This window comes from Ixodes scapularis, unplaced genomic scaffold, assembly GCF_016920785.2.
Source record: "Ixodes scapularis isolate PalLabHiFi unplaced genomic scaffold, ASM1692078v2 PGA_scaffold1__304_contigs__length_218370807, whole genome shotgun sequence".
In the NCBI taxonomy this organism is placed as follows: Eukaryota; Metazoa; Arthropoda; class Arachnida; order Ixodida; family Ixodidae; genus Ixodes; species Ixodes scapularis.
In genome coordinates, this window is record NW_024609846.1 from 67002116 (window position 1) to 67025259 (window position 23144).

The 23144-nt window shown below is 46.6% G+C and overlaps 1 protein-coding gene across 1 annotated transcript; it reads right to left on the reverse strand.

The window, feature by feature from the left end:
* Positions 1-16986: 16986 nt before the first annotated feature.
* LOC120844618 lies at positions 16987-22221 on the reverse strand. The gene is made up of 9 exons (XM_040216488.3): positions 22098-22221; positions 21676-21939; positions 21301-21513; positions 20953-21048; positions 19910-19975; positions 19682-19747; positions 19434-19600; positions 19152-19311; positions 16987-17321 (listed from the first exon to the last, which is right to left on the reverse strand). Exons 1-9 carry the CDS (start codon positions 22219-22221, stop codon positions 17194-17196), a joined length of 1284 nt encoding a protein of 427 aa, XP_040072422.1. The 3' UTR covers positions 16987-17193.
* Positions 22222-23144: the final 923 nt, after the last annotated feature.

Genomic DNA, 23144 nt, shown 5'->3' on the forward strand with positions numbered 1-23144 from the left:
TCTCAAGGCAGCAGCCGCAGGGCCGATGACAGTTTACCAGCCGAACGCCGTGCACAAAAATAAAAATATTGAAAGCAAAAACAAGAAAAAAAAAACACTGAGGGTTCCGAGGCACCCTTCCCCCCCTACAAAGAAAAAAAAAAGAAACTATGCCAGGAACGCCGATTTCGGATCGTTCACCCTTTTCTTCCCTTTCCCGGGCCACGCACTCTACGAGGTTCAGATCCCATCGGGTTGCCTCTGGCTACGTGTGTTGTAGCTGTGCCGCGGTGGTCCCAGGAAATCCTGAGATCGTTGGCGTCCGCGAATTCCCCTTTGCGGCCGCTTGACCGGCTAATCCCCTTCCCGGGGGTAAAAGGGTTTCAGTTCGCCGATGTGACCTGTCCCGCGGACGAGGTTAGAATTCTGGTCCCTCAGGGTGTAATGTCAGTCGGGACTTCTTGGAATCGATGACAAAGGGGCCAACTCACTTGGGGGCCAACGCCACCGAGGAGAACTTACTCGCATCGCTCTGAGCGTGACTTCGCCGAAGAACGGTGTCGCCCACCTCGAACTGCGCATCGCGGTGCGCTTTATCATAGGTGTTCTTCTGCTCCGCCCCCGCGCGAGCCCTGTTTCCGCGAGCGGCTTCCAGCGCCCGCGACAGTCGCTCTCTCGTCCGCGTCGCGAAATCCTCATGCGAGGGCACCGCTCTGGCCGCGCTCTGACGCGGACGAAGAACCGCATCGGTCGGCGTAGAGAGTTCTCTGCCGAAGTTCAGCAACGCGGGTGTGAACCAGTGCTGCGGTTGAGGTTGGACCGCAATGCAAACGAAATCGAATCCAAGTGCAGATCCCAGTCCCGCTGCTTACGAGCATACGCAGCGAGCAGCGGCTTGATGTCGCGGTTCCGCCGCTTGGTCACATTTGCTTGGGGATGGTAACACGAAGTCTTACAATGCTTAATCCCGAGGGCCTGGCAGGTTGCCGCAAAAACTTTCCAGCAAAATATCGAGGCGTTGTCACTCACCAGTCTCTCGGGGAACCCGTAGCGGCACCAGACCTCGGACAGCCTGCTCAAGACTCCCTTGGCTGTCACCTTCCGCATCGGAAGCATCTCGACGAATACGGTGAAGTGGCAGGTTACTACCAACACATGTTGATAGCCTCCGCTTGACCGCGGCAGGGGTCCCATCAAGTCGCAGGCCGCGATCTCCCATGGCTGCGTACTCACGATGGGTTCGAGCAAACCGGGTGGTCTGCCCCCGCCCCCCTCTGGGCTTGCGCTCTTGGCAGACTGCGTGCCCGTACGAAAATGTCAGATTCAGGCCGGAATGAAAAATGCCGGTTCCGCCTAGACCCAAAATTGGGGCACCAGTTTGTATCCAGCCGGGAACCGCGCATTTCCAGCCCTAATTTTAAACCCAGGCGGTGCACCGCCGGATGTCCCGCTGCCCTCGTCACTGGACTCTAGAAAAGAATTTCGTGTTATTTCCTTAGCCGTCACAACCGAGAGATCGTCGCGATTTCAAACCCAGGCGAACTGGGTCTAAAATCGCGACGATGTCTCGCTTGTAACGGCTAAGGGCATCGCACGAAAGACTTCTGTAAAGTTCAGTGGTGAGCACAGCGGTAATTAGAGAGTTTTAGTAGACCGTTTTCGCTTTCCCGCTCCGCTCTATGGAAAGCGGAGTCGCCATCGCGCATGCGCAACCCGCTCTGGAATTTGAGCGTGTAGCGTCAGCTCCGCTATCGTCGCCATTTTAAGAAGTACGTTCCACTTTCAGTAAAGGTTCACTTGATGGTGTTTTTCTGGAAAGGTGGGTGCTCGCTATTTGAGATCATGCTTGGGAGCGCGCTTGACCGTTATGAACCTCGCTGCACTAAGATGGCTGCGCAGACTTTGTTTGAAAAAGGCGCCCCCCAGAAAACGTTTCACGGTGGTCAAGAACCTCTGGCTGCTTCGAGAAATCGCTGGCCGCAATCCTTTCACGGCCCCTGAATGGTGGGAACAGGTGCTGCCTTGTCTAAGCCAGCGGGCTCGATTTTTCTATGCGAGATGACGACGACGACGTTGAGAGGATGACACACCGGGCGACGGCGGTGTCTCAATCTGAGCCCCGGGCCTCGGTTCCTCGGAGGCGGCAGCTTCTATTTCGGCTAAACTACCTCCTTGGAGCATGATTCTTTGACCCCAGTGGACCCCAGTGAGCAATAGCGCCATTATGCTCCTGGTGCTCCTTCATGCACTGATCGAACGGCGTGCAAGATCTTCATAGCTCGCTGCTCACCCGCCCAACCCGCCTCCACGAAGTCTGGACTTCTGCGAATCGAACTGCCACCCTCCCCAATACCAACAACCCATGTCGTCGTCATCTTGCACGTATATACTCATCACATTACCATGTTCCCTTGACGCGGCACCGCGGGCGTCGGTGGTACGGGCTGCTACTTTCCGCGGCGCCGCGGCTCTCCAGAGCCAAAATTAAAGGTTAAAGACCAAAGACTAAAGCAGTCGGCAAACGGACAGATATTTTGTTTGGTTACTTCAGGCAGCAAGACAGTGAAAATTAGCGAAAGCGAGTGCTCCATTTATATCTCTACTTTTTTCTTCCCCAATGAAATGAGTCTTTTCTTCTTCGTATGCTTCGGTTTGTGATAGGGTGCCTTGGTGTTTATGTACACTGCGCGACATTGTTAGCGGGAGCATTCAATATCCTGTTTTCATTTTTCACCTTAAAGGAGCTGTGCAACGATATTCAATTGGAATGTTTTTCTCTCTACACTAGCTTACTGGCACACCTCGGACTCAAGGATACTCACACGCAACACCATTGTCCAAGAAACTCCTTTGTTGTGGTGTAATTTCAAGGACAAAAGCGATCATTTTCATTCAATCTCTCCTTTGCAAAATTTGATGACGTAACTCGGGGATCGCAGTACACCCAAGTGACGATATTTGAATGCGGTTCACAGATTGGACCCGAGCATTGCGTGGGCACTCGACTTGGGCTCGTGACAATTGCTAGCTCGAGAAGCATTCGGGTTGTGACCCGTGTCCAATCGCTGCAACGACGACAACAGCCGAGCCATAACAATGTCTGGAACTCAGCGCGTGTCCTGCGCTTTGCCAACCCCTGCGCGTGGCTATGATCAACACTGGCGGCATATAATCGGCTCCAGATCACGTGGCCGCTTGTTCTGGCTGCGAGTTGAGGGGGTGAACGCTGCTCGTTTTTCTTAAATTTTTTTCTGGGACTTCTATTGCGTGGGGTGAAAAACGAACGCGTGTTTCATAGGTCATTAACGTTAGGGATCCGATTTAAGCGGTATTTGTGCACAGTACAAAAATTGTTGCATCGCTCCTTTAAATTCGAGGGGCTGACATTCGCCTATTGGTGTGGAATAAAGCGCTCGTTTGGGGCACTAATCTGAGCGACAAATTTTCAGCTTTTTCAATAGCTGTCGAAGAAATAAACTGCAAATAAAAGCGATTTTTTTCGTGTTCGTATTAACAGTGGAGCGCAGTGTATGTATCTGCCTTGGGGGGTGACATGAAACCATTTTGCTTGACTATACTCTTCTTTTTATTTCTTTTGTGTGTTTATGAAAGTGCGTTTTCCTAGTTTCTGCCTCACTTGTGCTACGGTCTTTTCTTGCAATAGAAGGCCACGCAACATAGGCTACTCTTACAATGCTGAATTCAAAAGTAACACTGTAATTTGGTTAGATGCAATATTTATACGCATATCTGAGAAGTAAAATGTGAGTCGTTAGTAAACGTTTTTTAGTAAAATATTTCTAGATGCCTTTCAGCCCAGTTGGACAGGTATTTAGCTCAGTAAAAAAACTTGAATATGATTTACTGTGATAATTTTATGCATTCTGATATTAAACAAACAAAAAAAAATGCCCATGCTCTTTGTAGATTTCGTCCAGCCGTCAAATTATGCCGTCTGCGCACATCACTGCCTGGTGCTTCACGACGAGCACCCTCTTGTGGTCCTCTTCTGATTTTTTGATGGACGGCATATGGGCATGCTGTGCGTTCAACAAAACCCCAACAGTTGTTCAGGGGTGTTCCCTTGTTCTTGACGGCCTAATAGAAAAAGACAAAGAAAAACACTCTTACAACACGGCAGTATTTAAACACTACCAAAACATGTGATATGGGACTTGTTGCTCCTCTAAGATAAAGCGTATTTCCATTGTAGGGTTGTAAAAAACTGGGTATCGTAAATTAATATATATATATATAGTTGTTCCTTAATTCTGCTAAGCTTTGAGGCCGTCAAACTGTGCATGCGAGGCCCGCTACGCCGGAATTCAAAACGAAACTTCTGAAAACTGTTCTAATCTACCACTATTGCTTAGAAGTCCAGGGTTGTGTTTGCTAAATTTTGCATTGTTTATGCCTGTCTGGTTTTCACCAGACAAAAGATTGACGTGGAATATTCTTTCGACCGTTATTGGTAACTCTTTTCAAAACACTACCGGGTAACATATTCGGCCGCCATATTTTTGGGCATCGCTTTTAGTGCGAGACTTGTGACTAGAACCAATTTCATATTCAGTATTGACGCAGCATTCGTGTCTAATACATTTAGACTCGCATCCGCGACAAACAATGACGTAGCTCTCTTGCTCCCTAGACACTTGGCCAAAATAAGGCGGCCTCGAAGACTAGCGGCACCATGGGTTGCACTTTTAAAAAGGCTGTATTCAAGTTTCTATTATTTTCTAAATCTACCAAGGAAGTCCAATGCGAACATTTTCTGAGGAAAGTTAAACAATTCGAAAGTTGCGAGCGAGTGTGAATAAATAAAGCTGAGATGAATGGTTTCTTTGGTGCAGCTTGCGAGCGCTATGCTCGTGGTCAGCTTTCAGTGGCATTTTCGACAGGAGGGCGCATGCACAGATATAATCGGCGTTCAAGCACGCGCACCCGTACATCTGACAGCATAGCCATAGGACGTCCACAAAAACGCGACGACTTTACCGACGCCATGCTGGCTGCAAAGTGATACTCGTTCACTACGTTTGATTATGCTGTTTTGTGTTACATAGAACTCGAATCGAATGGTTTACTTTTTACGCGCGGGGCGTACGATTTACTTTTTGATTCGGCCTCTTTCAAGCTGAGGTCACGGTCAAAAGCATCGACGCGTATTGAGTAAGTGCAGCCATCTTGACATCTAAGCGATCACGCTATGGACGCTGAGGGCAGTCCGCTCTACAACTTGTGAAGCGGAGCGCACGCTCACTCCGCTAACTATACGCTCCAACTCAGAGCGGGCCACGCATGCGTGGTGGGGACGATGCTTCTCGCAGAGCGTAAAGTAGAGCAAAGAGGGATCATAAAAGGGGCCTACTAATACTCACAGATTGCGAACGCGCTCGTCGTGACTTGTCCTGACACTGCCCATGTACGCCTTTTCACCAGACAGCTGCTCTGTCTGGTGAAAAGTTACTTTTTTCTATTTATAGAAAAAAATAACTTTTCACCAGACAGAGCAGCTGTGCTAGAAACAATGGAAATGCGAAATTTACACAAACCATGCAGGGTCTCACCTGTGAGCACAGCTCCAGTTTCGCCAGGGTCAGCGAGCAGGTGGCCGAACCTCTCGTTGATGTGACCCACGATGAGGTTCACAGAACTGAAGAACACCGACAAGGTCCGTCCAAACGCTCATCCAAGTACGAACAGACGGTTGGGATAGGCCAGTCGAAGAAGAACCATGCAAAGCGTCTCGCCAGATTGGCAACACCCTGCGCCGATCTGTGGGGTGCTGGTATTTGGAGGCCCGCATGCAGAGCAGCCAGGTCCTTTTTTAAGCAGGATAGCTTCCTAAAGGGTTTCTTTTCTACGTTGGAAATATCCAGCAAAGCGCGTTCGGAAAGGAAGCTTCGGCGCTTGATGGCACGAGGGATACGAATCATAGATTCGATGTCTCACCAGCTTAATCTCGTTAGTAGAGGTCTCCTTCCTTGAGAACAGCGGGGATTCATCGTGCAGTTGCCTTGCTAGGCTTGAGCAACACTGTACACGTACTACGCAGAAGGATGTACTCGCAATGCGCAAACTTCGTCCTTTTCTTTTATTTTTCTACTTCGAATAAGTAAATCTGTGTCATTTTTAATTCGAGTGGAGCAGAAGCTACAAGAGCGAGTGCTGGCCTTTCAGCGACCTTGATAAGCACGCGCGCTCTTGCAGTGCAAGTACCGTTTAGAGCAACATGCTCATGCTTACACCTTCGGCTTCACTCGCACACGAGGTGGAACGGTTACATTTATATTTTATAGCATAATATTTCTTCAGGTGTGTGCCTACTCTTTTGTGTTCATTATTGTCGCCTTCGTTTTTACTACCTCTACAAACAAGCTCCCTTTCACTCTCTTGGTGTTAACGTTTAGGTTTTTTTGTCTTACTAGTACTATAAACGTCCACTTGTGGGGCTACGCAAGCAAATTTTTTCGAACCCGCTCAAAACGCTCTTACGCTGAAGAAAAACGCTCTACTAAAACGCGTTTTTGGACCTCCGCTTTTTATTCCGGCGAAGCAGGCCGCGCATGCGCAGTTTGGCACCCCCCGAGCGGAGCGGAAAATAAAAACGGTATACTAAAACTCTCTATAATGGCGGCGCACGCGGTCGTCCAGGCGTCGTCCCGTCGTCATTAAACAGTGCACGGAACACACACAGCACGCACAAGCACAGTATCCAGTGCTGAGTGCGTCGGGAAGTTCCGGCGGGCAAGCGGTATCCGAGTTGTCCAAGTATTAGAGAGTTTTAGTAGACCGTTTTCGGTTTCCCGCTCCGCTCTATGCAAAGCGGAGTCGCCATCGCGCATGCGCGACCCGCTCTGGGATTTGAGCGTGGAGCGTCAGCTCCGCTATCGTCGCCATTTTAAGAAGTACGTTCCACTCTCAGTAAAGGTTCAGTAGATGGTGCTTTTCTGGAAAGGTGGGTGCTCGCTATTTGAAATCATGCTTGGGAGCGCGCTTGACCGTTATGAACCTCGCTGCACTAAGATGGCTGCGCAGGCTTTGTTTGAAAAGGCGTCCCCCAGAAAACGTTTCACGGTGCTCAAGAACCTCTGGCTGCTTCGGGAAATCGCTGGCCGCAATCCTCTCACGGCCCCTGAACGGTGGGAACAGGTGCTGCCTTGTCTAAGCCAGCGGGCTCGATTTTTTTATGCGAGATGACGACGACGACGTTGAGAGGATGACACACCGGGCGACGGCGGTGTCTCAATCTGAGCCCTAGGCCGCGGTTCCTCGGAGGCGGCAGCTTCTACATCGGCTGGACTACCTCCTTAGAGCATGATGCTTTGACCCCAGTGGACCCCAGTGAGCAATAGCGCCATTATGTTCCTGGTGCTCCTTCATGCACAGATCGAACGGCGTGCAAGATCCTCATAGCTCGCTGCTCACCCGCCCAACCCGCCTCCACGAAGTCTGGACTTCTGCGAATCGGACTGCCACCCTCCCCAATACCAACAACCCATGTCGTCGTCATCTTGCACGTATATACTCATCACATTACCATGTTCCCTAGACGCGGCACCGCGGGCCTCGGTGGTACGCGCTGCTGCTTTCTGCGGTGCCGCGGCTCTCCAGAGCCAAAAATTAAAGGTTAAAGACAAAAGACTAAAGCAGTCGGCAAACGGACAGATATTTTGTTTGGTTACTTCAGGCAGCAAGACAGTGAAAATTAGCGAAAGCGAGTGCTCCATTTATATCTCTACTTTTTTTTCCCAATGAAATGAGTCTTTTCTTCTTCGTATGCTTCGGTTTGTGATATGGTGCCTTGGGGTTTACGTACACTGCGCGACACTGTTAGCGGGAGCATTCAATATCCTGTTTTCATTTTTCACCTTAAATTCGAGGGGCTGACATTTGCCTATTGGTGTGGAATAAAGCGCTCGTTTGGGGCATTAATCTGAGCGACAAATTTTCAGCTTTTTCAATAGCTGTCAAGGAAATAAACTGCAAATAAAAGCGATTTTTTTGTGTTCGTATTGAAAGTGGAGCGCAGTGTATCTATCTGCCTTGGGGGGTGACATGAAACCATTTTGCTTGACTATACACTTCTTTTATTTCTTTTGTGTGTTTATGAAAGTGCGTTTTTCAGCTTAAGCTCCTGCCCAGTTTCTGCCTCACTTGTGCTATGGTCTTTTCCTGCAATAGAAGGCCACGCAACATAGTCTACTCTTACAATGCTGAATTCAACAGTAACACTGTAATTTGGTTAGATGCAATATTCACACGCACATCTGAGAAGTAAAATGGGAGTCGGTAGTAAACGTTTTTTATTAAAATATTTCTAGATGCCTTTCAGCCCAGTTGGACCGGCATTTCGCCCAGTACAAAAGCTTGAACATGATTTACTGTGATAATTTTATGCATTCTAATATTAAACAAACAAAAAAATGCCCATGGTCTTTGTAGGTTTCGTCCAGCCGTCAAATTATGCCGTCTGCGGACATCACTGCCTGGTGCTTCAGGACGAGCACCCTCTTGTGGTCTTCTTCTAATTCTTTTGATGGACGGCATGTGGGCATGCTGTGCGGTCAACAAAACCCCAACAGTTGTTCAGGGGTGTTCTCTTGTCCTTGACGGCCTAATAAGAAAGACAAAGAAAAACACTCTTACAACACGGCAGTATTTAAACACTACCAAAACATGTGATATGGGACTTGTTACTCCTCTAAGATAAAGCGTATTTCCATTGTAGGGTTGTAAAAAACTGGGTATCGTAACTTAATATATATATATGTAGTTGTTCCTTAATTCTACTAAGGTTTGAGGCCGTCAAACTGTGCATGCGATGCCCGCTACGCCGGAATTCAAAACGAAACTTCCGAAAACTGTTCTAATCTACCACTATTGCTTAGAGGTCCAGGGTTGTGTTTGCTAAATTTTGCATTGTTTATGCCTGTCTGGTTTTCACCAGGCAAAAAATTGACGTGGAATATTCTTTCGACCGTTATTGGTAACTCTTTTCAAAACACCACCGGGTAACATATTCGGCCGCCATATTTTGGGCATCGCTCTTAGTGCGAGACTTGTGACTAGAACCCATTTCATATTCAGTATTGACGCAGCATTCGTGTCTAATACATTTAGACTCGCGTCCGCGACAAACAATGACGTAGCTCTCTGGCTCCCTAGACACTTGGCCAAAATAAGGCGGCCTCGAAGACTAGCGGCACCATCGGTTGCACATTTAAAAAGGCTGCATTCAAGTTTCTATTATTTTCTAAATCTACCAAGGAAATTCAACGGAAACATTTATTGACGAAAGTTAAACAATTCAAAAGTTTCGAGCGAGTGTGAATAAATAAAGCTGAGAGGGGAGTGGTTTCTTTGGTGCAGCTTGCGAGCGCTATGCTCGTGGTCAGCTTTCAGTGGCATTTTCGACAGGAGGGCGCGTGCACAGATATAATCGGCGTTCAAGCACGCGCACCCGTACATCTGACTGCATAGCCATAGGACGTCCACAAAACGCGACGACTTTACCGACGCCGTGCTGGTTGCAAAGTGATACTCGTTCACTTCGTTTGATTATGCTGTTTTGTGTTACATAGAACTTTACGCGCGGGGCGTACGCTTTACTTCTTGATTCGACCTCTTTCAAGCTGAGGTCACGGTCAAAAACATCGACGCGTATTGAGTAAGTGCAGCCATCTTGAGATCTAAGCGATCACGCTAAGGACGCTGAGGGCAGTCCGCTCTACAACTTGTGAAGCGGAGCGCACGCTCACTCCGCTAACTATAGACGCTTTGCAGCAGCTGTGCATGGACGCCGCCATGGGTGACCTTCAGTTTTTGTTTCCTCTTACTCCGTTTATTTCACTTCATCATTGCCATAGCAGGCCACGTTATTGCCATATTAGATTCAACTGTGTCCTTTTCTAAAGCACCGGCCTTTGTAGAGGATCGTCAACTACCGTTTCAGTTGCTAGGCATCTCGGTAAGACAAGAGAAGGTCAGCCATGGCGGCTGTAATTTGGCGCGTGTGTAAAGCGTCTATACGCTCCAACTCAGAGCGGGCCACGCATGCGCGGTGGGGATGATGCTTCTCGCAGAGCGTAAAGTAGAACAAAGAGGGTTCATAAAAGTGGCCTACTAATACTCATAGATTACGAACGCGCTCGTCGTGACCTGTCCTGACACTGCCCATGTACACCTTTGGCGTATAGAAAAAAGTAACTTTTCACCAGACAGAGCAGCTGTGCTAGAAACAATGGAAACGCGAAATTTACACAAACCATGCAGAGTCTCACCTGTGAGCACAGCTCTAGTTTCGCCAGGGTCAACCACCTATGTTTGTTCATGTCAGCGAGCAGGTGGCCGAACCTCTCGTTGATGTGACCCACGATGAGGTTCACAGAACTGAAGAACACCGACAAGTTCCGTCCAAACGCTCATCCAAGTACGAACAGACGGTTGGGATAGGCCAGTCGAGGAAGAACCATGCAAAGCGTCTCGCCAGATTGGCAACACCCTGCGCCGATCTGTCGGGTGCTGGTATTTGGAGGCCCGCATGCAGAACAGCCAGGTCCTTCTTTAAGCAGGATAGCTTCCTAAAGGGTTTCTTTTCTACGTTGGAAATATCCAGCAAACCGCGTTCGGAAAGGAAGCTTCGGCGCTTGATGGCACGAGGGATACGAATCATAGATTCGTTGTCTCGCCAGCTTAATCTCGTTAGTAGAAGTCTCCTTCCTTGAGAACAGAGGGGATTCATCGTGCAGATGCCTTGCTAGCCTTGAGCAACACTGTACTCGTACTACGCAAAAGGATGTACTCGCAATGCGCAAACTTCGTTCTTTTCTCTTATTTTTCTACTTCGAATAAGTAAATCTGTTTCAGTTTTATATCGAGTGGAGCAGAAGCTACAAGAGCGAGTGCCGGCCTTTCAGCGTCCTTGATAAGCACGCGCGCTCGTGCAGCGCAAGTACCGTTTAGAGCAACATGCTCATGCTTATATATACCTTCGGCTTCACTCGCACACAAGGTGGAACGATTGTATTTATATTTTATAGCTTAATATATTTTCGGGTGTGTGCCTACTCTTTTGTGTTTATTATTGTCGCCTTCGTTTTTACTACCTCTACAATCACGCTCCCTTTTACTCTCTTGGTGTTAACGCTTAGGTCTTTTTTTGTCTTACTAGTACTAAAAACGTCCACTTGTAGGGCTACGCAAGCAAATTTTTCGAACCCGCTCAAAACTCTCTTACGCTGAAGAAATACGCTCTACTAAAACGCGTTTTTGGACCTCCGCTTTCCATTCCGGCGAAGCGGGCCGCGCATGCGCAGTTTGGCACCCTCAGAGCGGAGCGGAAGGTGAAAACGGTCTACTAAAACTCTCTATTGTCACCAAGCACACCAGCGCATCCAGATTCCGAGCCAAAGTGCAATGGGTCGGCAGCTTCACACTATATAAGATTTCAAAGCCGAGGTCAGTGGGTATCCATCCAGGGCAACGATGGGCGCGTCAGTATCCGTGCGCCCGCAGTGCGAACGTCGCCGCCGGCCGGCAGTCCGACGGGAGCGGAGAAGAACCGAAACTGTCAAAGCGCTGCCGCTGACTGCAACAGACAATGAATGCAAGGCGCGCGTTGTCACCAAACACGGTGCACAGAACACACACACACACAGCACGCACAAGCACAGTATCCAGTGTTGGAGTGCATCGGGAAGTTCCGGCGGGCAAGCGGTATCCGAGTTGTCGAAGTATTGTCACCAAGCACACCAGCGCATCCAGATGCCGAGCCAAAGTGCAATGGGTCGGCAGCTTCACACTATATAAAAATTCAAAGCCGAGGCCAGTGGGATCCATCCAGGGCAACGATGGGCGCATCAGTATCCGTGCGCCCGCAGCGCGAAAGTCGCCACCGGCCGGCAGTCCGACGGGAGCGGAGAAGAACCGAAACTGTCGAAGCGCTGCCGCTGACTGCAACAGACAATGAAAGCAAGGCGCGCGTCGTCACCAAACACGGTGCACAGAACACACACACACAGCACGCACAAGCACAGTATCCAGTGTTGGAGTGCATCAGGAAGTTCCGGCGGGCAAGCGGTATCCGAGTTGTCCAAGTATTGTCACCAAGCACACCAGCGCCAAGCGCATCCAGATGCCGAGCCAAAGTGCAATGGATCGGCAGCTCCACACTAAATAAAGATTCAAAGCCGAGGACAGTGGGTATCCATCCAGGGCAACGATGGACGCGTCAGTATCCGTGCGCCCGCAGCGCGAACGTCGCAGCCGGTCGAGCGCCGACCGACCGTCCGACGAGCGCGAAGAACAAAACTAAACTGACGCCAGTGTTGCCAGATGGAGAAAAAAAAAGTCAGCAGATTGATCCCCAAAAAGTCAGTAGATTTGCACAAAAATCAGTAGATTCCACGAAATATGTGTTTTGCCATGTTTTGCTATCTCCATTAATACACTCTTCGAAGAAATAGTATAGAGTAACAAATAACATGGTAATAAACACAAATAAAAATGAAAGAAAAAAACAAGACCAGTTCTCGAGTAACTTTATATGAAGGACAAATTAAAATGGCACCATAAATGTTTTTGTTTTAGTCATTATTGACTATTTCGAGGATTATTCTTTAAAATCGAGACTGAGGCACTTTTGGGATCACAGATGAAGGCGACAGTGCGACGTTCACCTGTCGCTATTATTGAAACGCAACCGAAACGAGACGCTCCGGCAAGTGCGCGTGAACATGTCCACTGGAAGTCCTCTGCATGCTGCCATCTTTCCTTACTGGGCTGTGGAAGGTTTTTGAAGCAACGCTGTTGGTCCGGAGCACTGTTTGATTCTACCCGTCGTCTGCTACGGGCTTATTTCTTTTTCGCCTGACCCAAAGTTTGCGTTCAAACGTGGAGAGACTTTGTGTTTGTCCGTCCCTTCTTGTCCCAGTCTCGGGGTTTTTGTCGAAATGAGAAACTTCATTCGTTAGCTTTTTAAGCCACCGAGGAATAGAATTATATCATTTTTTTGCCACAGCCTGCCAAATAAAAGAAAATAACTGAAATTTGGATGTCGAACCCATGCATTCCGCCGAACGAATGAATGAAAATTGCGGCTCTCTCCGCTCAAGTCGGAGCTTTTCTAGTATATAGTATCGGAGCAGCCAAGAGTTCAGGCGCGTGCGCAAACACCTCTCGCTCTGCGCCGTGGGCTGATTGGCTCACTCGGGAGAGGGACGTTACGGCAAGATCATAGACTAGCCAAACTCTCTCCATATATGGCTCTCGCCCGGATGTCACCGTCGAACCGTGGTCGAACCCACTGAGAGATCAGTGGTCGAACCTGCCCACTGAGAGATCAGTGAACCTGCCGAACCTGCTCTGAGTGAATAGATAGATGAATATATGGCTACGTCACTCGAATAGGACGGGCTTCTGCTTCGTATTTAATTCTGGGACATTATGAGTTTCCTTTGATGGGCGACACTGGGAACTGAAGGGGCCATATAATACATTTTTAATATGTTTACTAAAAAAAAGTCAGTAGATTTTCTTATTTTTCAGTGAATCAGTAGACCCGGAACGAAATCAGTAGATCTACTGATAAATCAGTAGACCTGGCAACACTGACTGACGCGGAGACAAAGCCAGGCGCGCGCGCAGAGAACGCCCGCTCGCAGCGCCCGCGTAGCGGGTCAACACCACCTAGATGGAAAGCCGCAGCCACAGTTTATCATATACAGTTTGCCCACTGTAGAATAAGCCTGTGGTAACAGGGAAACATGGTGTTGAGAGTATTTTTGCATGCAGCGCCCCTCACCACATATCGCGAACTAAACCACTTTTTATGCTTCTGTTTTGTTGTTTTGCTTTCCAAGATGGCGGCGCCCATGGTATTTTGGTTTCCGTTCCTCGCGTTCTCGCGTTGCATATTGCTTTATTTAAAGCGCCAGTCACAGGGCACCATTTCCAGGCGATCACATTCAGACAAGAAAGCCTTTTTTCACGTAGGGGACTGTTTATTGGATCGATGCTTTGGTACAATGCAAAACGAAAACAGTCACAAACATAGCACATAATACAGCCATAGAACAAAGTTTGCACGGATGCCGGCCAATTTAAAAACATGAAACAAGGCCGACGACACTTTTTCTTTTTTTTTTGCGGAGTATTGGCATGTTATGACAAAAATATTGAGGATGGCAGCTTTTATGGCAAGTGTGAAACGCGATGATCGGAGACACAGCTTAGTGCAACACATTTTGACAGGTCACGAGGACATCAAGAGGCATGAAAAATAGAGCACATAAAATCAAATATGTACTGCACAAGTAAACAATACAGTAAAAACTCAAAACTGCATGCATACAGCATTATCTACAGCAATTAAGAAATTCTACAGAATTGAAAGCATCTGACTCTTCTCGGTGTCATAAGCTCTGTTGCTTATATAAAGCACAGGCTTTTTAGCACGCTCGGAGCTCTTTTACTGACCAAGAAAATGGCGCATATAAGATTGAGAATTTCGAGCAACATCCCCGTGTGTTTCTTTTTTGTTTTTTTTTTCTAATGTAAACATTTAATTTTTCCCGAACACCGATTGACAAGGAGACGTAGTGCCGTTTTCAATGCAGCAATTCACCGAGGATTTTTTTTTTTTCTAACACGATTTGAACTAGGGTTTCTACCTACCAGAACGAGCACACATGTTTGCACTAGTTGGGTGCCCTTATTTCAAGGGCACTACTTGAGAACGCATTAAAATGAACGGGATCAGTAAATTCTAAATCGAAACTTGCGACGCCGAAGTACGCTCAGCGATTTCTTCAGTTTCGTTTGGGCTGCATCAGTTTCGAGTCTCTCTCTACATGTGCAAAGCAGCGGTTACTTTGTTGTTCATGATTCTGAATAGAAAGACGATTCGGCAGTAGCTTCATTTATAGTTCACCACTATACGAGTCTATAACGGCGAGTTCCTTAGCGATATTTGCCACGGAAACGACGACTTTCAGAATGCGAAGTATAATATATAACACAATGCTATTTCCCTATTGAAAAAGGCCAATATGAACTCGGCTTATTGGAAATATTGTATTCCAATGAAGATGATGGAAACCAATAAAAACTTATTGTTATCCGATTAACCCAATACGCACGATGGGAATTCATATCGGAGCACAATATCTCGATATAGTATGCGGCTATTGGTATACAACAGGATATTGGAGCACAATATCCCGATATAACTTGCGGTTATTGGTATACAACACGATATCGGAGCACAATACCCCGATATACCACACGGTTATTGGAATAGTATACGACATCGCGTGCATATTGGTGACCGACATGGACATACTGTACGGCCACACGATATAGAAATATTGGTCGTCGATCATGGGACCAAAGGAGAATACAATATGTTATCGCGTGCATATATCTCAGAACGCGGGTACCAAGTTACCAACATGCATTACGTTGGCATATCCACACGGCAATACGCGAAAAATATATTGGGCGTGGATACACACATAACATAAACGTTCTGCGTTGCGAACACATTAACATTGATCGACAGTGCAAGTATGTACAGCTGTTAGTCCGGCACACAGTACACACAGCCTCGCGCGCTTGAAACTAGACAACCACCAAACCATTCAGAATAACTAGCCGGAACACCCGCCGCGACCTACCTTTTAATGAGAAAGCCCAATAACGACGTGCTCATTGGAGTGATCGTTTTCCAACAAATGTTTATTGCAGTTGTAATGCAACAAAAGTTGATCGCCAAACGATAAACCCAACGTACCGGCCCAGACAACGCAAGGACATCCTGAGGACATACTAAGGTTGTCGACATGGGGACGTAAAGACCTCCTGAGGACGTTTTTACGGGGTCCTCAAATGATCCCCAGCAGGTCCATTTGTCCGGCCCCACCACGTGGTGAGGATGTCCTGGAAACGTCCACACAGATGACATAAGCACGCCCTGAGGACATCCTAAGGGCGTCCCTATGTGAAAGTAGAGACCTTCCCAGGACGTCTTTACAGGTCCTGAAATGATCCCCGGCAGGTTCATTTGTCCGGCCCCACCACGTCCTGACGGTGTCCTGGAAACATCCACACAGACGACACAAGGACATTCTGAGGACGTCTTAAAGGGCACCCCAGAGATTTCTGAGATGGCCTACTTATGACCGTAACTTGATCTACGTGCTCTACGTGACCCAAAAATCCAACACTTACAGTCATCTGCGGCCTATTTCTTTATTAAAAGTCTGATCAAGGATCGCAAATCTGACCTACAGATGGTGCCACCGAACCCAGCCGAATCTGGTCCGATGACGTACGGCGCTCACGATTGGCTCACGAGCGCCCTTCGTCGTTCGACCAGATTCGGCCGGGCTCGGTGGTGCCGTCTGTAGGTCTGAGGTTCGCGATCCTTGATCACATTTCTAATAGGAAAATAGGCCGCACATGACTGTAACTGTTAGATTTTTGGGGTGCTTAGAGCACATAGGTCGAGTTACGGCCATAAGTAAGTCATCTCAGAAATCTCTGGAGTGACCCTTTAAAAGCGTCTCACAGAAACGTCCGGGACGCTTTTTGTAGTCCTCAAAAGAGCAATTTGTCCGGCCCCAGCGTGTTTCCAGGACGCATATCCCAAGTGTGGCCACCATACCCAGTGTTGTCTTCTGGTGTACTACAGCCAATGCTACAAGCCTATCCGGCATGCAAAGCTTGTCACATGACTGGTTGGCGCAGTGACGTGCCAAGTCACGACACCCTCATGGCGGGTACAGTGCTAACGGGAAACTGCACACAATACACACAGGTTTATGATATCATATCTAAAAAATATATTTGGGGAACTTAGTAGTGCATCCACATTGTCAACAACTTCAACTATGGTTAACATGGAAGGCAGGTTTCAGACATATCTTGCAAATGATGTGGAAGAAAGCGCAGTCCCCCCCCCCCCAAAGGTGCAAGGACTGTCTACTCAATATCAATAAACTCAGTGTTGTTCATAGATATAGTTTATTAATTGCCCAATGTATAACATCTGATACAGCCAGTATCTTTTGTAGTTGAAAAAGAAATTGAGATATGTCTACTTTCCACAGCGTAAGTTACAAACAACCAACGACGCTCAGTATCACTCTGGGCATTACAGGATTAAAAGTTTGACTAGAAGTGTTCCACTGTATGCAACAAATAATCGTATTATTCATCAGGCTGCAGCTTCCGCTGCTTCTTCTTCAGTTTTTCTGCGGCATGCTTCAGCCATGTTTTTATAACCTCCCAAACTTCTGCCTTGTCCGTTTCCAACCGCTTGTTTTTCTTTACGGCTCCTGAAATAAATTTGGAGATTTATTTTAACTGATTATATTGACATGTATATCCATATTAGAAACTCAAATATGTATAATGCCTGAACCTGTTTTAATTAGAGGGTGTCTATATGACCTACAGACAGCACTATAAACACTGGGATGAGGTTGCCATATAACTTGCGAGGGCCGAAAAGGCTCAATGGAAAAAGATAATATGCTAGTACTGAGGGTGACATCAAAAGAAATACGGGAGCACACAGTACATAGCCTCAAACATTACTTCTAGTAATAGTCGCGACCATGTATCACAAAAGTATGGTTTGAGTTTACTTGCCACATGATCCCGTGTTCACTTTCGTATTGCTCACAGTAGTATGTTATACGGCAAAGCTGTTGTAGCATTACAGCGTCGAAATGCATTTTTGCAAAGCCAGAGCTTGCATTGTAAGTATGCTTAAATTAGCACTGAAAAAGTTTCTGAGGTTGTCTGTTCTTGGACATAACTCATTCCTGGAGCTCAAAGCGTCCTTAAGATCCACAATTCACAGTCCTGTGCCACCTATTTACATATTAAAAATGTTATTGAAATTAATTTTTCTGCGATATATCGCAGAGGCTGAACCATTGCCAAAACGACGAAGGGCGCTTGCCAGCCACTCGGGAGCGGTAGTTTCCCGCAAGGAGTGATTCGTATGCGCGCTACTTTTCAGTGTTGGTTCCGTCCACAGTCAGCTGTGCCCTCTTGGACGCCTAATCTCTCACAATCCTTTAGAAACCGCATTCCCCACATGATAAGAATTATGGACGGGATCCTTGGGGGCGAAGGAAAACGTCTTCCGCAAGCATCGCAAGCGAACGCCCCGGGGAGCAGACGAGCTGGCACATCGCACCCTCCGAAGAAGGCGAGGGGAAACCTCGTGTATTTCTATCGTCGCGGGCTTAATAATCTGTTTTGTCACATGAAACTTTGAATACATATTAACTGGCACTTACTATGTTATATGAAAACAAAAACAAGCATCTACAAATACCTCTTTAGTGCCCTTATAGGTTTGAATGGAGTCTGTCATCAAAACTATTAGTGGAATGTCATAACCTTGATTACAACATGAAATGCAGAAATGCCAATGTAGGGCCTGTGGCTTTGTCAAGCTGAACTTGTGACAGCTTTTTACACAAGCCTGCAGTATCCTGTACATTGTACTTTATGCAAATAAATAAACATGCTACTGGTGACTTCTGCAATACTGACAGGACTTCCCACTTAGGGCACAAAGCTGTCAAGTCTGGTTCGCTTGACAGCTAGCTTGCACGAGTGAAGCAAGTATGACAGCCCCTGGCAGCCTAAACGTGAATCCGTGAAAGTTGGTTAGAAAATGCAGCATGAAAATCGCCAATATTGCGTTCACCTTTTATGATGGCAGAGCAGCAAAAGCTACAAGCACGAACTAGCAAATGCACCTTCCATTAAGACCCAATGTTCCTAGATCGATCTACGAAAAAACAGCCCAACACTGTGGTTTCTTATTTATTTATACATTACATACCCAGGGCGACTTTTTGTAGTCTCCACTAAACTAACAGCTTAGGAGTGAACGGATTATATTCTGTGAACAGCTGTTAGAACAAAACTGCATGTCGCTTCTATCTCCATGTTTGGTTAAACGAGCGAATCACATTTTGTGTAGCATGGAATCTCATCCTGTGGCATGCAAGTTAGCATAGTATATTGAGTGGCTAATATCCTGAAAGCAGCTTTCCTCTTGGATTGTGGAGCTTGGCAACACAAGAAGCCACTAAAATGCACCTTCCTGCCCCAAACATACATTAAGACTTTTTCATACTTACTGTAGATGACATCCGGGTACTCGAGGTCTTTAAACTTCATCTTCTCCCTTTGACCCAGCCAGCTGAATTTCACCGCCACCTTCTGGGTCATCAACTGTTCTAGCACCCCACGAGTGTTGTTGCCCACCGACGAACCTCCAACTGCTGCCAGCTGATTGACCTGCATTGCAGTCAATGAGGTCAATTAAAGCCTGCAATTTTAACAAAAACAAACAATAATGCCATAACACTCATAAGGCTTTCCTTTGTAGCTTTGCATGTCTTCAATTTTTTGTCAAACACCAGAAAGTCATCCACGTTGTCAAAAGGTTCTTCAAGTATTTCGTCGTTGGGTACGTTCATTGCTCCACTGCTGTTTAGGATTCCCATAATGGTATCCAGCTGCATAGAATGCTGTTCCACCCGGAGCCGGATTGTGTGCAAAATACGAATTACTTGCTTGTCAAGACCTAGAAAGGGAGCACATTAAATTCCCTGTAGCTACACCAAAACATCCTGACTGCAAATTTACTACATGAACATATCCTCACCAGTAAAAGCTTCTTCATTCCTCTTGTGCCCCATTGCCCGATGCATCATGGTGCTTCCTTGACTTTCTGAATGTGAGAAAAGGGACAAATGTGGGACAAAATCATCATATCTAGGGTTCAGCATTTTAGGTTCACACCACTACAAGTAATCAAGAGAGGAAGCGGATTAAATATTCTGTACCTACACCAAAACTTGTCTCCAGATTTACTACATAGATGTATACTCACCATTAGAAGCTTCTTCATTCCTCTTGTGCCCCATCGGCCCATGCATCATAGTGCTTCCTTGACTTTCTGAATGTGAGAAAAAGGATAAGTCGGTGAGAAATTCGTTATATTTAGGGTTCAGCATTTTCAGCTCGCACCGATACAAGTATGCCGATTCCATTTTCAAATATGTGGTTTCAAAACGTTGCGTTTTAGACCAGAACTGTGCGCCAAAGTAGGGGATGGACTTGTCATTGAGCGCAACCCAGTATTCAGATATCTACGTGACCGCTAAGTGTCCTGTTGGCTGAGCGTTCACGGGTCAACACAGCCATTAGGGATCGGGTATGGACAGTTTTCATTCTGTCAAGCCGTTAGCTTTTATTTAATTTCTGGTCAAAGCAATACATTTTTTTTTTGCAATTTTCATTGCTTGTGCTACTAACCCAATTTGACAGTCCTAAATATAGGAGGCAAGAAAAAGTGGTCCAAGAATTATGATTCAGAATTTCGTGATTCAAAGTGTGTCCTCCAAACGAAAGTGGTAGCCAAGGCTATGTAAGTCTTGTCTGCATGTGACGCCACATGACGATTAATTCAGATAACGGCAGGGCCTCAATGCGCCTAGAAGAGCACGCCAAGTCTGCACGGCACATGAAAGTGGAAGCATTACACACTAAATAATTTAAGTGAAATTAAAAAGACAGCAAAAGCTCAAAAATATCAACCTAACTATATTTTGGACAAACATGATTGAAAAGAGCACGTTTTGTCAATACATATTAACCGAAAAATATGAGTAAACTTTCATTAAAACCAACTTTCATTTAAAAAAAATACACAGAAAATTAAGTATAACCATGAAGACCAATGTAAGAACTAAATAATTTGCAGTCTGTGACAAATGTTCAACAAGTGCCATGATACCAATTTGTTGCTTACCACATCTATCGCAAAAAGTATGATGGCATAACATAAGACTATTCCGAAACTGCAGGCTGCTCGTATTACAATTACTGTATTTTACCAGACAACTCAAAGATGAAAGTTAGCAGGAAACTCACGAGAGGCTGTCTGGTGGGCTGCTTTGCTAGCCGGATGGCAAAGTGCACTGTTGCGTTTCCGCTTTTCCGTATGTTTCCCCCACGTCTTTTCAGCACCTGAAAATTCACAAGCAGTTGTGTAATTAGGTAATGCCAAAGCACTTGAAAACCAAAACTCAAAAATATTTACATTCCTATTTACATTCCAGGAATTATTTTTGTGCTGACCAGGGAAAGAGTGATACCTCAGAAATGCTAAAATGTTATTTGGAAACCCTACAAATCTTAAAAATTACACAAGTAGCAATCTGGCACATGGTATTATTGTAACATTTTCAGAAAAAGAAATAAGCTTATGATTCCATATACCTCTTTTCTCCCTTCCACGTGGTGGTGTAGGAGGTTCTGAAGAGTCTGTATCTTGTTTCTGTGTTCCATGCTGTGCTTCAGGCTCATCAGAGTCAGACGAACTCAGTTGTCGAGTTATTTTCTTTCGCTTTCCCCTGCCAAGGTCATTCTCGCTCTGGAGATCCGATGTGCACTCAGCGATCCGCAGTTTCTGTTGAGCTTTCTCATAAGTGGCTGGAAAAGTGAACAGGAACTCAGAGGGGGCAAAAAAGCAATCAAATATTACCCTTGGAACATGCTCTTTAACAAACATAATGCTCCTAAAATTTTCTCCATGGCATGCCATAGTAGCTCAAGTCAGATATAAGTGTAATGTAGAACCATGCTAATCCTTACGGTATCCATCCATCTCGACACACTTGAATTTCTTCCATGACGACATCGGAGTTGCTCCCTTTTTAATTAGTTCTCGCAGCCTCCTGCTCTCTTTCTCTGGGGGCCACAGGCAGCTGTTGCCGTGCACCCACTTGGTATGAACCACTGCCACTTCGTCGTCTTGTTCAGGGAACCTCACAACTAGGAAATCACCTCGTTCTACACAAATGGAAGATAAAAGAACATTGTTACACGATGCGCAAGACGCACCCAAGAAAAATTGTACTTAGAAATCCCTTGTAACTTGAAGCTAAAAAAATAACTCTAGTTGTCTACACTGGACTGCTCTAAAGTCAACCACTTGAAATTTACATCATGGTGTGCACAAGTGGAAAAACAACATGGTGCCCCTTGAATGGAAGCTTGACACACTTGTGTTGCACAGTGGCCAGCGGCCAGCAATTCAACTTGGAAGCCTGGTCCAGCAAACAGATACCAAGTACAGAGGAGCTCCATGGTGATGTGTAGAAGTCCCTGCACCTCAGAAACTTGCGGCCAATGATACATGGCTCTCCTGATAGTGAGAAGTGAGCAATATTCTCAATAGTTACAATACTACCATCACTAAGAACACAGCAGCTGTCCCTCTTGCCCCTCTTGAGCATGAACTTCGGAGTTGTGACTTTGCGAAACTGGGGCTCACGACACTGGGACAACAGTGGGCCCTTTTTGTGGTTCATATGGAGCAAAACCTCGTTACTGGCAGCAGCTTGGCTGGAAGGTACTCTCCTCTTTTCACAAATGCGGTTGTGCACCTGCTCAAGAGGGAGGTCAGGTTTTCGGAGAAGTTTCTTCAGCGAGGACATATGGTTCTCGAAAGGAAAAGCGCTCCATGCATCCAGGGGCCCAAGTGAGCGAACATCGTCAGCCAAATGTACCAAACCATGTACATTATGTGAGACATTTTCAGCTCCGTAGAGCTTTACGAAGGTTTTGACAAAATAACGCAAGAGCTTCTCGGCATAATCAATGTCGCTTGAGTCGCTAGCGGGGCTTGCCAAAACAGTTAAGGCAATGTGGAGGGCAAGAAAGTTCTCATACATCTTGTCTGATAGACTTGAGGAGAGGACGACTGGACCGCCATACAACAAAAAGAACCTGAACTCTGTAGCCTTCCAGCGATCAAGATCTGACAGGCTTCGTGGTTTTCGATTGAAATCAGATGGAACATAGCGTGCCAGTGCAATATTCATAGCCGACACTGTATCTCGCACCTGGCTTCCCAGTCTGGTCGGTCGAGGCCCTCGAAACCACATCACAAGGAGCTTGTGCACGACCCCAAGACAGACTAAGCGCATATATTCGAGTGGTACCTGTTTGACAACGTCAACCGGTAGCTCGAGCAAAATACTCGGCCCAGTGTCAAGATGGTGCTCTTCTTGAGACATGCTTCGGAAATCGGCATCTGTTCTCAGGCTCGCGGTCAGATC